Source organism: Alternaria infectoria, assembly GCF_024043175.1.
Source record: "Alternaria infectoria strain BMP 0036 chromosome Unknown scaffold_24, whole genome shotgun sequence".
Taxonomy (NCBI): domain Eukaryota; kingdom Fungi; phylum Ascomycota; class Dothideomycetes; order Pleosporales; family Pleosporaceae; genus Alternaria; species Alternaria infectoria.
This window is the reverse complement of record NW_026250713.1, coordinates 123760-137272: the sequence shown is the minus strand read 5'-3', so window position 1 is coordinate 137272 and position 13513 is coordinate 123760. Positions and strand designations below refer to the sequence as shown.

General features: G+C 52.7%; 6 protein-coding genes across 6 annotated transcripts; 3 read left to right on the top strand and 3 right to left on the bottom strand.

Moving 5' to 3' along the window:
- Window positions 1-17: 17 nt before the first annotated feature.
- On the top strand, window positions 18-633 carry RPS14 (ribosomal protein S14, S11; the record flags this gene model as incomplete). The annotated part of the gene is made up of 4 exons (XM_051500814.1): window positions 18-86; window positions 142-246; window positions 298-382; window positions 437-633. The coding sequence occupies 4 exons, from the start codon at window positions 18-20 to the stop codon at window positions 631-633; spliced, it is 456 nt and encodes a 151-aa protein (XP_051348965.1).
- A 278-nt stretch (window positions 634-911) lies between these two features.
- Window positions 912-1955, bottom strand: J4E92_009467 (uncharacterized protein; the record flags this gene model as incomplete). The annotated part of the gene is made up of 1 exon (XM_051500813.1): window positions 912-1955. The coding sequence occupies one exon, from the start codon at window positions 1953-1955 to the stop codon at window positions 912-914; it is 1044 nt and encodes a 347-aa protein (XP_051348964.1).
- Window positions 1956-2516: 561 nt separating this feature from the next.
- J4E92_009466 (uncharacterized protein) lies at window positions 2517-4527 on the top strand (the record flags this gene model as incomplete). Its single annotated transcript, XM_051500812.1, has 2 exons — window positions 2517-2580; window positions 2633-4527. The coding sequence occupies 2 exons, from the start codon at window positions 2517-2519 to the stop codon at window positions 4525-4527; spliced, it is 1959 nt and encodes a 652-aa protein (XP_051348963.1).
- Window positions 4528-4921: 394 nt separating this feature from the next.
- On the bottom strand, window positions 4922-5571 carry J4E92_009465 (uncharacterized protein; the record flags this gene model as incomplete). The annotated part of the gene is made up of 5 exons (XM_051500811.1): window positions 4922-5056; window positions 5112-5255; window positions 5354-5438; window positions 5490-5505; window positions 5559-5571. 5 exons carry the CDS (start codon window positions 5569-5571, stop codon window positions 4922-4924), a joined length of 393 nt encoding a protein of 130 aa, XP_051348962.1.
- A 2258-nt stretch (window positions 5572-7829) lies between these two features.
- J4E92_009464 (uncharacterized protein) lies at window positions 7830-9439 on the bottom strand (the record flags this gene model as incomplete). Its single annotated transcript, XM_051500810.1, has 2 exons — window positions 7830-9224; window positions 9434-9439. The coding sequence occupies 2 exons, from the start codon at window positions 9437-9439 to the stop codon at window positions 7830-7832; spliced, it is 1401 nt and encodes a 466-aa protein (XP_051348961.1).
- A 262-nt stretch (window positions 9440-9701) lies between these two features.
- Window positions 9702-11181, top strand: J4E92_009463 (uncharacterized protein; the record flags this gene model as incomplete). The annotated part of the gene is made up of 3 exons (XM_051500809.1): window positions 9702-9896; window positions 10067-10196; window positions 10250-11181. 3 exons carry the CDS (start codon window positions 9702-9704, stop codon window positions 11179-11181), a joined length of 1257 nt encoding a protein of 418 aa, XP_051348960.1.
- Between the last annotated feature and the right edge of the window lie 2332 nt (window positions 11182-13513).

Here is a 13513-nt window from a genome sequence, read left to right as displayed (position 1 = left end):
CCCATATTACCGCCAACATGCCTCCCAAGCAGAAGGTCGCCCGCGCTCCCCAGGAGAACATCCAGCTCGGACCCCAGGTCCGCGAGGTGCGTGACCAGCAGACATTGGAAATCGCGACGACACGGACTGACAGCAACGCAGGGTGAGCTTGTCTTCGGTGTCGCCCGTATCTTCGCTTCATTCAACGACACCTTCGTCCACATCACCGATCTTTCTGGCCGCGAAACCATCTCCCGTGTCACCGGTGTAAGTGCAGCCATACCGATTGCATGCGACAGCCACTGACCAGTACATAAGGGCATGAAGGTCAAGGCCGACCGTGACGAGAGCTCTCCCTACGCCGCCATGTTGGCAGCCCAGGACGTTGCTGCCCGCTGCAAGGGTAAGATGATTGGAATGGATAATCTGGAACGGGAACAGGAGCTAACATATGCAGAACTCGGTATCACCGCTCTCCACGTCAAGATCCGTGCCACCGGTGGTAACGGCACCAAGACTCCCGGCCCCGGTGCCCAGTCCGCCCTCCGCGCTCTTGCCCGTGCTGGTATGCGCATCGGACGTATCGAGGACGTTACTCCCACCCCATCCGACTCCACCAGGAGGAAGGGTGGTCGCCGTGGTCGTCGTCTCTGAGCATGTGCGCAAATCATTGGCTCAGTGGTGGAATATGGCATGGCATGGTATGCACGATTTATGGTTTCATGACCACAATCAAATAAAGTCGCGGGGAACGGCGAATCGCCTGGTCTCCTTGTTGTACTTGGCTTCTCCTACGAGATAGTCAAGCTAAATCAACAGAACCCTTTTTAGTTCGAAAAGAGTTCCCGACAATCAAGTGCTTACTGCTGTGTTGATTATGAGGTTTACACATTACGATTACGACTGCTTTGGGTATTACGTGACGGACAATATCAAATGTCGACGACTTGGATAGGATTGCCCAACTTGCCTGTATTTCCACACGTCTGGGCTGCATTGACCATGATAGTATTTGGACTCTGCCCGCCCCACACGCGATCCCAGAGCAGCTCTCGCATGCCACGGTACGCGACCCTGACTACATTCCACCAAAGCTTTGGATTCAGGATACCTCGCGTCCACTTGGACTTGATTGAAAGCCCTCGCACATATGCGTCGTGAGCTCTGTCCCACCAAACTACAGTTTGCCCTGCGCCCCAATGCACATGGCCGAACACGTGTAGTGTTGGCTTCACTCGCCTGACCTCAGCAAGGAGGTGCTCGCAGCCGATCCCCGTCGGCAGGGACAGATCCAGATGGTATTTCGGCGGTGTATGTGTGACCAATATATCGATATCTTCAGGCACAGTTTCTGACCACGCGTCTCGTCCCCTTTCATACTGGAAGGCATGCACGTTCATGTCTCCACACGCTGGTATATGTGGTGCGCCGTAGATTCGTATCCTTCTCTGACCTGGCTCCGCTGCGAGCAAGGGTGTGGTAACATCCATCTGATCGCCGTCTTTAGGCTCAACCTTGATCGTTAGGCTCAACCGTCGGTGCTGCAGGTAGTGTACCCTCTTCCAATTGAGCCTTCCAGTCCTGTGCTGTTCGGACAGCGATGGTCGTGTCCTTGGATCCAAAAAAGTATCATGGTTCCCACTGATCACTACAATCTCTCTATGCGGGAGCGAGCTCAGCCAGTCTATTTGTTTCTGTATTTCCGCCACACTTCCGTCATTCGTCATGTCACCAGCGTGGATGAGCAGATCGCCTTCCGGTACATCTTCCGGTATCAAATTGTGCGTATCGGATATGCAAACGACTCGAATGGGTGGGCGTTGTAGAGGCTTCGGGGTTGAGCGCAGACATGTGATAAGGTGGTATGCATGGTAGAGGAGTAGCTTGACGGGAGCTCGGAAGAAGAGGGCGATGAAGGGCGTTGGCTCGAACTCTGATGCGGGGCGATACCAAGGATTCAGATGCTCGAGAAGCATTTCCGGGGGGCCAGATGCCCGTCGTAGCTCTGGTGACCGGTTCGCCTGTCACTGGTTTGGTGGTGAGCAAATGGGTGGCAGCATGCGACGCGTCGACCAGGGTCCATGTTCGCGTGGCTTCTTAGCGTGGCTGTGCGGGCCGCGGCTTTCCTCGAGGCATACACCCGTCAACCTATCACCTCCAGGTGATGTCTCTGCTGCACCTAACGAGTTCAGCAGAACGCTCCTCAGCCACGATTGCAGCCTTCGTCATGTATCGCAAAACGCCATCGCGCTGTTACCCTTACCGGACCCCACTATTCCAGCCTCCTGGATTGGTCTGGGATGTGATGACGGCCTTCAGCTCGAGGCCACGGGGCAGTGTTGGTTACAGATCAGGTTGCGCGCCTGCATCGCGGCGTGCTATGCTCTCATGTCGCCATGAAGGTTTGATAGAAATATCAGCCTTCTCGCTGCTTACCCTTGAGTAATTCTCCAAGTCTGCGTTCATCTCATTGCTTTCCTCTCTCGGCGAGACCGTCCAGCTGTCCCTTTCAAAGGTTACTCCGAACAGCCTTAGAGATGGCAGAGTTGGCTATCGGAGGTGTATCCTTCTTCTTCCAGGTGTTTGCGGGATGTATCCAAGGTTGGCATACCCATTGACCTACGCCTGAAGATGCATTAATAATCTTGATTAGGTTACGAACTGATCGCAGATGCTTGTCATCTTCGCAAAGACTGCCAAGCGCTTCTGGTCAACTTCAAAGTGGAAGAACATCGACTTCTCAACTGGGCAAAGCTTGTACAGCTCGATTATCGAGACGACAAACTGGTCCTGAATCACATGTCGAAAGGCCTCATTATCAACATCATGGAGCAACAACAAAAGCTTCTTTTCTCATTCGGCCGACTAGACAAGAAGTACGAGAGACTTACAGAGCCTCTCCTAGAGGAAGCAGCTGAAGCATTCGTCCTACAAAATTTTGATCGCCTGATCGAAGACGATACCAACGGCTCTGGTGAAGGGAATGCAAGGTCTGTCCGGTTCCCGCCTACTGACGAGCTGGTAAAAATGTCCCTCAAATTCGTGCAACAGTTCAAGGATGTACCAAAGAGGCTCAAATGGGCTGTATTCGATCACCTTAAGATGGAGAAGCTAATCGCGAGACTGGCCGACTTCAACGACAAGATGCACGAAGCGCTCGACAAAGCTCAAGTAGACCTGCTCATCGATATGCAGACGCGTACAAATGACCAAATAGTCTTGCTGAACCGGACGATGTCGCACATGGTTCAAATCTACCAATCCCAGCAATCAGAACAGATTGGCTTTCGAAGGGCTTATTCACTGATAGAGATGGAAGATTCCGAATATGATGGTATGATGGACAGTGGTGCCGTCGCAGCTCGTGGTGCCGCCCGTCAGCCTCTTGCTGCTTTAGCCCAGCAAAACTTCATTCACCTTGCTATCGAAGACTCTCACGAAGATCTTACCACAAGCTATGCAGAAAAGATCAACATGCCAGATCTTCCAAAGGACATTCGTGATACCCAGCTCCAGTACATGGACATACGCCCTAAGCTAGGCAGTCAATTTCCCCTGGAGATTGATGAAGGTGTACGCACGGAGGCATACTACAAGAACACACCTGTGTGGATAGAATGGAAATCACCCGATACCACGGGTCCCATGCAGCAGGATGGTGCTGTGGACGCCAAGATCCACGCTCGCGTCAAGAAACTGGCCGCCTTACTCAGTAAGCACAACAGAACAGTCCGGTTTAGAGCACCCTTCTGCCGAGGCTACTTTATCGATGAGGACGAAGGACGTTTCGGGCTAGTCTTCGAAAAGCCCGCGTCCGTCCCGGCGGACACTGAACCGACATCTCTACACGCACTCATCGCAAACCCCGAGAACGATATACCTTCGCTCACTGACCGTATCACACTCATGAGACTTCTTACCGAGACAGTTGAACGTCTCCATGCGGTGGATTGGCTTCACAAGGGCCTACGCTCGGCCAACATCCTCCTCTTTCCGAAGAAGGGAGGAAGAGTTGAAAACGGTCAGGTCACGCACGGCGAGGTCAACTACGCGGATCCTCTGATTAGTGGTTTCGACTATTCTCGTCCGGCAACCAGCGATGATATGACTGAACGGCCTCTTGACAATCCCGCTGCAGACATCTATCGTCATCCCTCCGTACAGCATAGAGGGAATCGCGAAGATGCCGGCGGTCGTGAGTCTTACAAGAAGTCGTTCGACCTCTACTCGCTCGGTATCGTGCTACTGGAGATCGCTTACTGGAAAACCATTGACCAAATTCTGTCTATCGATCTTGAAAAGGCGCGGCCTAAGCATACGTGGGCTGTGGAGAAGAGGTTGCTACAGACGGAACCACAACATCTACGGGGCGTAAAGAGTTATCTAGGTAACACGGTGGAGGGTGTTATCAGGGCTTGTTTGCAAGGGCCTACCGCGTTTGATCTCGATGAAAATGCAGATGAGAAGAGAGAGGTTGTTGCTGCCCAGCTACAGGAGGCATTTGGAGAAAAGGTCGTGAAGAAGTTGGCATGTATGAAGGGTCTTTAGGCATTTTCTCTCTCATTTATCGCTAGGACACCATGAACATATCTGACCCATGCTTGTTACGTATATGCCCCATGATGAAATGATGTGAATGCGCTTGATCATACATGTGCTCCGGTGTGCTTGTCTCTTGTCGCTGTTGTAGTCAACATGTGAAGCTAGACTGGCATGTTCGGCGGCGAGATGCACAGTACTCTTTGGGACCTGCAACAAACAAGGTTCTGGTTTAGGGGTTGAGAGTTGTCATTGTATCGAAGAGGATCCTCCAATGCCGCTATTTCATCCATCGTCAATCATATATATGTCCATGAGCAGTCGCCCATGATGCCATCCATCGCTCCGCAACTCGGTTATGCAAATATCCCTAAAGTACAAACAGGCTCGAATCGAAGGCGCTTTACATTCCGTGCTTCTTCAGGTACTCGCCGAGCTCAACTACGGAGTTGAAGGCGTTGGGAGTCTGGATGGTGTCGGGGTGGTGGGCGATGATGACGGCTTGGGTAGTCTTGAAAGCGACGATGCCCTCTTTTCCCTGAGGTCGTTGTCAGTGCTTGAACACTTGATGGTGGGCAATGTCTGGCACCTACCTTCTTCGCCTTGAGCGAGTCGTCGCTTGCCTCGATGGTCATGTACTTGACACCGTTGACCTTGACACCTTCCGAGATGACCTTCTTGGGCTCTGACTTGTCGTTGAAGGATTTGGCGATGGCAGCCCTTTCCTCAGCGGACAGCTGTAATTGGTCAACACCAATCTATTGTTTATGCGCCACCGGAGCTCTGATTCTGGAGTACTCGCTGTGTCCGGCGCGTATTGTATCGGACGACTTACCGAGAAGTCGGCGGAGGCGGCCCAGGCAGTCGAGCCCTCGATGTCGCAGATGAGGGCCTTGTCGATGTTACCAGTGCCGACGAGGCTGTGATAACGTTAGTCATGGACAGGTGATAGATTGGGAGGCTTGATGTACCTGGTGTCAACGTATTCTGCGCTCAAAGTTAGCCAGGACCTTCCAAACTCGACGCCTCGAGCTGCTCACCTTGCCAGGACATGGTTGCGGAGGGTTGATGTGCGTGCTGTGGAAGCTTGTGGTGATGGGAAGACGAAGAGGGATGCGGCGAAGTAGATGCAGGTACTTTTGACTAAGCAGAGCAAGAGGGTAAATGCGGTGAGGGTGTTCAAGGCTGCGTTGTTGGGCTAAAGTTGCGATTTGATAGTGGGGCTGTTTTGACCCCGCCTCTCGCGATGAAATCTAACGGACGCAATTCACTCCTCCAATTCCAGCACGCAAACCTCTGAGCTTCTAATCTGACGACCCGTCACGCGTCCTACTTGCGCTATCATGCAGCTGCTTACTTGGTGGGGGTCACCACTGCCCTCGATGCCTAACGCGACGGCACTGAGCGCGCCGCATTTAGCTATGCCCACCGCGATACCCGCCTAGTATCCGCCGCGCTCTGGGGTCGAGGACGGATAGCGGGTCAGAGTGCTGGCAATTCAGCAGTCGCTCCAACAGTCACGCAAGAGCGGACACTGGAACCGTCCATGTCCAGGTCCTTCACACGTCTACTATTTAACCCGTCTCTGGCCTGTTTGGAAGCAAACGTTGAAATTGCAGACATGGCAAATCGAGCTCCGCGGCAGATATGAAAACGTATTAGCTGGAGTTTGAGGGACGACTGGCTTTTCATCATGCACCTTGTGCAAGCTGTACAAGCTGGCGATTCAATTCTCTTCCCACATTGCCGATCTATTCCCTGTGGTGGCCCTTGACTATGTGATGGCTGTTTGCGAACACGTCCCGCTAGTCACGTGCCAGCGCTAAGACGAGCTTGAAGCTTGGAGCTACCATCCAAAAGTTACGTCGCGTTAGACATGACCAACAAAGTAACTACAAGCCCAACCACCGAGTGTACATTGAAGAGCACGCGATAGGACACTGCTACGACTGAAATTGCGCGACAGCCAAGACATGCCATCTCGTTCTCCATCTCCCGCACGCTCGCGCACGCGCAGCCCTTCTCGCGACCCGTCGCACACAACATCACCCAGCCGCCCTCGGTCGGCGCAGTCAGGCTCGCCGCGCCGCTCCGTCACCCCTCGCTCGCCTACACGGTCTCGTTCAATTACTCGATCGCGCTCGCCGACATCACCGTCTCCACGGCGCAATGGGCGACGGAGCTACACACCAGAAAGCAGATCGCGCTCGAGAGGCAGAAGTTATTCCCGGAGTTTGACTCCAAGAGATCGGTCGCCAGCACCTAGAAGCGCAAAGGTAAGCATACTCCCTGTGCTAGACGCAACTTTCAGAGCTGCCTTGCCTCAGCCTTCCTGCACCAGCACGCTGACCCACCAACAGATCGTAGTTGAAGCCTTGACCAGGAACGTCAAAGAAGACCACGTGCGGGAGATATTCGGAAAGTACGGTGTCATCAAGGAACTCACCATGCCCATGAACCCCACCTGTATGTTTCGCCCTACCTCCCCACAGAGCAGGACTGACTATTGAACAGTCAACATCAATCGCGGCATAGCCTACATTCTCTACGAGGAGATCGACGACGCCGAACGCGCAATCGCGAAGATGCACGACGCACAATTAGATGGAGCCAAGATCCAAGTTTCCATTGTCCTTCCCCGCCGTCGTTTCTCACAGACACCTCCGCCCGCGCGTAGAGGCCCGCCGCCACGCGACGACTACGAAGGTGGCTATGGGCGCGGTGGACGGGGACCGAGGGGCGGAGGCCCACCTGGCGCGTACAGGCCACCACCTATGGATGGCCGTTATCGATCTCCACCGCGTCGAATGTCGCCCGATCGAGGTCACTGGGGTCGGGGCAGAGGCGGAGGCGGTCGTGGTGGACGAGGGGCCTACGGAGGACGGCCACGGTCGTACACACGTTCTCGCAGCCGGTCACCACGACGAAGCCTATCGCGCTCTTCTTACAGTCGCTCGCCATCCAGAACACCACCAAGACGAAGTGGGGGAGGAGGCTATGGCAGGCGGGACAGTCCACCAAGGAGGGGAGGTCGCGCGGGTGCAGGCGGCGGAAGGAGGAGTCCAAGCTATAGCTCCTATGGCAGCGACCGGAGTCGAAGCAGAGACCGCAGATGAGAGACGCAAGATTGTCTTCATTGTCGGCTGGAAAAGCCTAGAGGCATCCGCACAGTCAAGTAGGAGCTCGGTTGGACTATTCGGTTGGCCAGACCAATGGTATACATTAATTGAAATCGGTCGCAGGCTCAGTTGGGCGAAGTCCATCTTGCCTTGAAAGAAGTTTCCTACATGCCCACGCGTCTTCGCAATCAATCAGGTCATCTTCAACTGAAATCCTGCTCCCTTCTCTTCTTCCTCTCTGCCCTTGAAAATACTACTAAAATCCACGTTGCCCTGCATTCCGGGCGCCTCTCCTCTCTTTGGCGCATTCGGACTCTTCTTCCTTCTCCTCTCCTGCCCGGCCTTGCTTGGAAACGTGGGAAACATCTCGGTCGGTTTCGGCTTGGGTTGCTCTCTGAAGTAAGGATGCTCCAGTACTTCTTTCGCTGTAGGCCTATGGTCTGGATTCAGGGATAGCAACGAAGAGAGGAGTTCAATGCCAGACGCTGTCAAGAAGGGAAATTTTGCACGGTTGAAGCCTGGGGCGCTGCGGTGGTCGCGTGGTAGCTTTAGTGATTTGGAGTTGGGCAGGCGGTAGAATTGTGGCCAAGACTTCTCTGATGGGAGACCACAAAGGGAGAAGATGAGTGAGAGCTCGTCGACCTCGTTCTTGCCTTGTAGTAACGGCTCTTTTGCAAGCAGTTCGCCGAATATACAGCCTACGCTCCACATGTCGACTTCCGTCCCGTAATCTCGAGTCCCTAGTAGAAGTTCAGGCGCACGATACCATAGCGTGACGACCAGTTGTGTGAGGGGTGCGTTCGCCGGCGGGATGTATCGTGCCATACCAAAGTCTGCAAGCTTCAGCTGGCCACGGTTGTTGAGTAGGATGTTTGATGTCTTGAGATCGCGGTGCATGATGAAGTTCTCATGCAGATAGCCGACGCCAGAGACCAACTGTCGTAACAATGTCTTGACTTCACTTGCCATGAATGGCTCACTCATGTCTTCTTGTAATGTCTTGAGGTCATGTTCGAGGAAGTCCATGACCAGGATACATTCTTGCGGGTCGTCACCAGATAGAACCTCCAGAAGATCGACGACATGGGCATGTCTGCAGCGTTGCAGGATGGAGATTTCTCGTAGCGCGGTGATAGGGAAACCGTCTTGGTTGTAGTCCATTTTGACTTTCTTATGGGCGACCACGGAGCCTGTAGTGATGTCGCGCGCTCGTGAGACCCAGCCGTATGAGCCTTCTTCGATCTGATTGAGGGTCTCGAAGTTGGAAATATGTCGACAAGGGTTCCAAGCTCCGCCTTGAAATCGCAGGAGCTTCCTCTCGGTCTCTTCTTCTTTGGGCTTTGCGGCTCCCTCGTCATCGTCGCCTGTTGATAATCTCCTGCGCTTTGCAGGTCTCGATTCCGCCTCTTGCGTTGTTCGTGAGGCTGCTTCCGCCTCTTGATGTTTCTGAAGCTTCAGGCGTTTCTTCTCTTCTTTCTCTTTCTTCCGACGCGCTTCCTCGGCTTTGTCTGCTTCATCATTTGCCCATCGTGATGCCATAGCTCTTTCTCTTTCCTTTCTGACCAAGAGACCGACTTCCACTATTATCTATGTGCAAAGGCGTGTATTGAGGTTAAGTTGGTTTGGTTTTCCCAGAAGGACCCGGTTGGTGTGTTTCCGTGTAGATGGCGCTGGTTGGACCGATAGCACGTGTGAATCGTTAAATGGTGGTCATAGCTTCGTTCACGTTGGCGTTCCGATCTAAACTTTCTGTAGTTCCGAACGCGCCAACGTCATGGAGCTTCGATAAACAAGACCGACATGAGGACCAAACCTCTGAACCTACTGCGGACAGCGACACAGTGTTGTCGATCGGTACCACGACAAACGTCGATCCGAATAACGAAATGTGCCTCCCGGTGGTCGTCGACTTCTGCCTCTACATCTTCCGACTCGGAACGACAATGGTCGACGCCGCTGGCGAAGACGCTGGCTGAAGCTATTACAGTATGAGTCCCCTTCCCAGTATGAAAGCAAGTCTAACATTAGCTTCAGACGACAGGTCCAATCTCGGTAGCGGCGTATATGCGACAATGCCTCACTCACCCCGATGGCGGTTACTACACAAGACAAACATCGACTGGACAGGATCAATTTGGCACAAAGGGTGACTTTGTGACATCGCCAGAGATCAGCCAGGTATTTGGCGAGCTTATTGGTATATGGCTATACGCAGAGTGGCTTGCCCAAGGAAGGAAAGACAAGGTGCAGATAATCGAGGTTGGGCCCGGACGAGGAACGCTAATGGACGATGTACTGAGGGTATGGTTCTCTGCCAATAGTAGAGAATGCGAAGCATGCTTACAGGATGGCAGACCATATCTAGTTTCAAGGCTTTCACAAATAGCATCGAGGCTATTTATCTCATCGAAGCATCACCTTACCTACAGAAACAGCAAGCAAAGTTGCTGTCTGACACCGATGATCTGAAGAAGAGCGACATTGGTCTAACCGCACAATGCAAGTACATGCCTTCCTGCAGGATCGAGTGGTGTGAAGACATCAGGCTGGTGCCAAAAGGTACGCGCTCGACTTTACTCTCTTCATCAACAGCGTACTGACAACATACACAGAGCATACGGCAGCGCCTTTCATACTAGCCCACGAGTTCTTTGATGCACTTCCAATCCACGTCTTCCAGAATATCTCTCAATCTTCGGTGCCTGCCTCATCGACCATCATCACGCCAACCGGCCCTATCAAACCCAAGCACGGCGTGACAACCCCCAAGAATACCTGGCATGAGCTGGTTGTGTCGCCAACTTCGCCGTACTCGGATATGGGCGCAAGTGGCCCTTCGCCAAAGAAAGGGGATGAAAAATTGGACTTCGAATTGACCGTTTCGAAGACACCGACGCCACACTCCTTATACCTGCCGAAGTTGTCTGATCGCTACAAGAAGCTAGAGAATACTCCAGATGCGATCATCGAGATCTCGCCTGAATCTTTTGCCTACGTATCTGACTTCGCTGTACGGATAGGCGGCAGCGCTCCTAAGCCTAGCAACACCTCAGCATCCCATACTTTCTCGAGCAGAAGTGCTCCTGTTGAGGAAAGCTTCGTAAAAGCGCAGCCGTCTGGTGCAGCTTTGATCTTGGATTATGGACCTTTGGATACTATCCCAGCGAACACTCTCCGGGGCATTCGCTCACATACCACTGTCTCGCCTTTTGCATCGCCCGGTCTGGTAGATCTCTCGGCTGATGTGGACTTTCTCGCCCTTGCAGATGCAGCTTTAGATGCTTCTCCGGGTGTTGAGGTTCACGGACCCGTTGAACAGTCTTTCTTTTTATCGACAATGGGCATTAAGGAGCGCGCTGATCGCTTACTTAAGGCTGCTAAGGATGAAGATACGCGAAGACGCTTGGAAACAGGCTGGAAGCGACTTGTCGATAGAGGGCCAAACGGCATGGGTAAAACGTACAAAGCTATGGCTATCGTGCCCTATAAGAAGCAAAGCCCAGTCCGACGGCCGATCGGGTTTGGCGGAGACATCGTTGGCTGAACAATATGATAGCTACCAAATCAACAGTTTTAGCCTTGGACATTAGGTGATAGGCGTCTGATGACTAAATACGATATGTATTCCCATACTGCGTGCCGCAGTTGATTGCATCCGATTGATCGATCGAATTTCTTCAATGTTAGTTCCACTCGACTGGCTCTCACGATGGAATGATACTTCGCATAGCCATCCTACCATGATTGATGCGCGATACTTCCATCACCGGTACCCTACGTAAGAGAAAGACCATCCTATGGGTACACTCATCTTGCAAGGAAGTCTTGGTGTCTTTGAAGGACAGCATCGAGGAGAGGATTCCTTCTGATCGTAGAAGGAAAGAACAACGTCACGGATGAATGGACGAGTGCTCTGCACGTCAATGATGTTAAGACAATTTACTCCTGAAAACTCCAAAAGAATAGAGTTTAAATCGTATAAGGGGGCATAAAAAGGGAAGAATCTACATACAAAACATACTAATAAAAATCGTTAGAACACACACTGGCATCGCTAGCCCTCCGACGTCTTCCCTTGCCCAATATCATACCCACATTCAGTGCACATCCCTGAGGCACCTCGTCGTCTTCAGGCTCACCCCGCTCCCAGTCCTCAATCTCATCTTCAGCAAGTTCTTCATCGATCACGTCGAAACGCGCAGAATTGAATCCTGCGTCCCCGAAAGCAGAATACATAGACTGGCGCTGCGGCTTCGGGAAGACAGAAGCGTTGTCATCCTCATATTCAGCGAACGGTTCGGGGTCAGGATGGCTAGATAGAAGCTGTCTGTACTTCTCCATGCGCTCTTCTTGCGTCTCAATGTGGTCATAGATCGGGTTGTCGAGAGGATCTATGTATCCCGTGCAAGAGGATGGGCCGCCGGTGTAAGACGCGATCGTGTGCGCTGTGGTTGCGAGTGATCGGCGGGAGATCATTGAAGCGGGAGGATTGAGGAAAGAGTTCTCCTGCCTGGTAGAACCCGCGACTGACGGTTGTGGCACAGGCCTGCGTCTGATCTGTAATGGAGCTGGACGGTCGTCCGAATTGTGGTGCCGAGGAAGGCGAACGGTAGGGAGGCTCATGGTATCATCAGGCGTGATAGTCCTTTCTGGATTATGCGAAGCCATTGACTCGTTATAATGCCTTGACGCGTTTGTCGATGAGCGAGAAGGTATGAGTCCAGGCTGGTTTCGCAAAGCCGGATGGACATCTTCTTGGTTGTGAGGAATAGTGTATACCCGCTTACGCATACCGGGCATCTCAAAACCAAGATCCTCGGCCTGTGACTTGAGCTTAGTGTCTGGAGGCCGGGGATTAGGACCCAGTTTGGGGTCGAACAGGCTCGGAGCTGTTAGTTCTTGTTCTCGCCGCCGTCTTACAGTTCTGGTCGAGGCAGAACGGCTAAAAGTGCGCTGATGAGCAGGGACGGTAGATGAACCTAAACTTTGACAGGGCATCGGACCGACGGAAGTTTTCTGCGTTCTCGTGCGGCTATGTGCACGAAGGTGGCGGTGTTGCTCATGCTTCCACTGAGCCCGAAGATGTTTGAGATCCATGCCCAGATCGCATGCTCTTAACATATTGCTTTCTCCACTCGCCTTCCTGACCCAGTAACGCACGAATCGAAGACGTTTGCTCTTAGTGCTGTCCCAGCCAGCAACGCTACGGATCGCATCCATTGTCGTGAACGCCTTGCTGTTGAAGCGACCGACCATACCGGCGAACAGAGCAAAAAGAACATCCGAATCTGATCCCATCCGCGCCATCATACAAGCCGGGCATTGGTCTGCCTGATAGTGCCACTTCGATCCGCACTGAATCGGCTCATGACCAGGGGGAGCGGAAGCACCCGAACTAAAGTTGGGTTGCCACATCCGTAGCACAGGTTCTAGTTGACGGACTTTCAACTTCTGATCCGTCGTTAGAAGGCCGTGGGTCATTACAAGTGGATAGAGAAACTTGCCGATGGCGCCATCGTATTCGTGACGGATCCATTTGAAGATGTCATTGACAAGATTTTGGTTTAGGCCCTTGTGTGTCGTGCACAGGTTCGTTGAGCCGAAAGAGAGCCGCGAAGCGCGTAGCCGGCTAGGAAGCCGTTGTATAGCTTCCTTGGTATGTTTACGATACAGCGCTTCCTTGCGCTCATCGCGCAAATCATTGGGAGTAGGGACATGCCGAAAAATACGGACAAGTCTCTTCATGTCGCTGTTGTGGAGCCGGCGAGTCTCCATCCTGTGTAGGAATGAAGGCATCGTGAAATGTTGTGAGATGTCTTTGTGGTTGTAATGCATTGTGGGTGCCTTGTGATAATGGTTGTGTTTGGTCTGTTGTA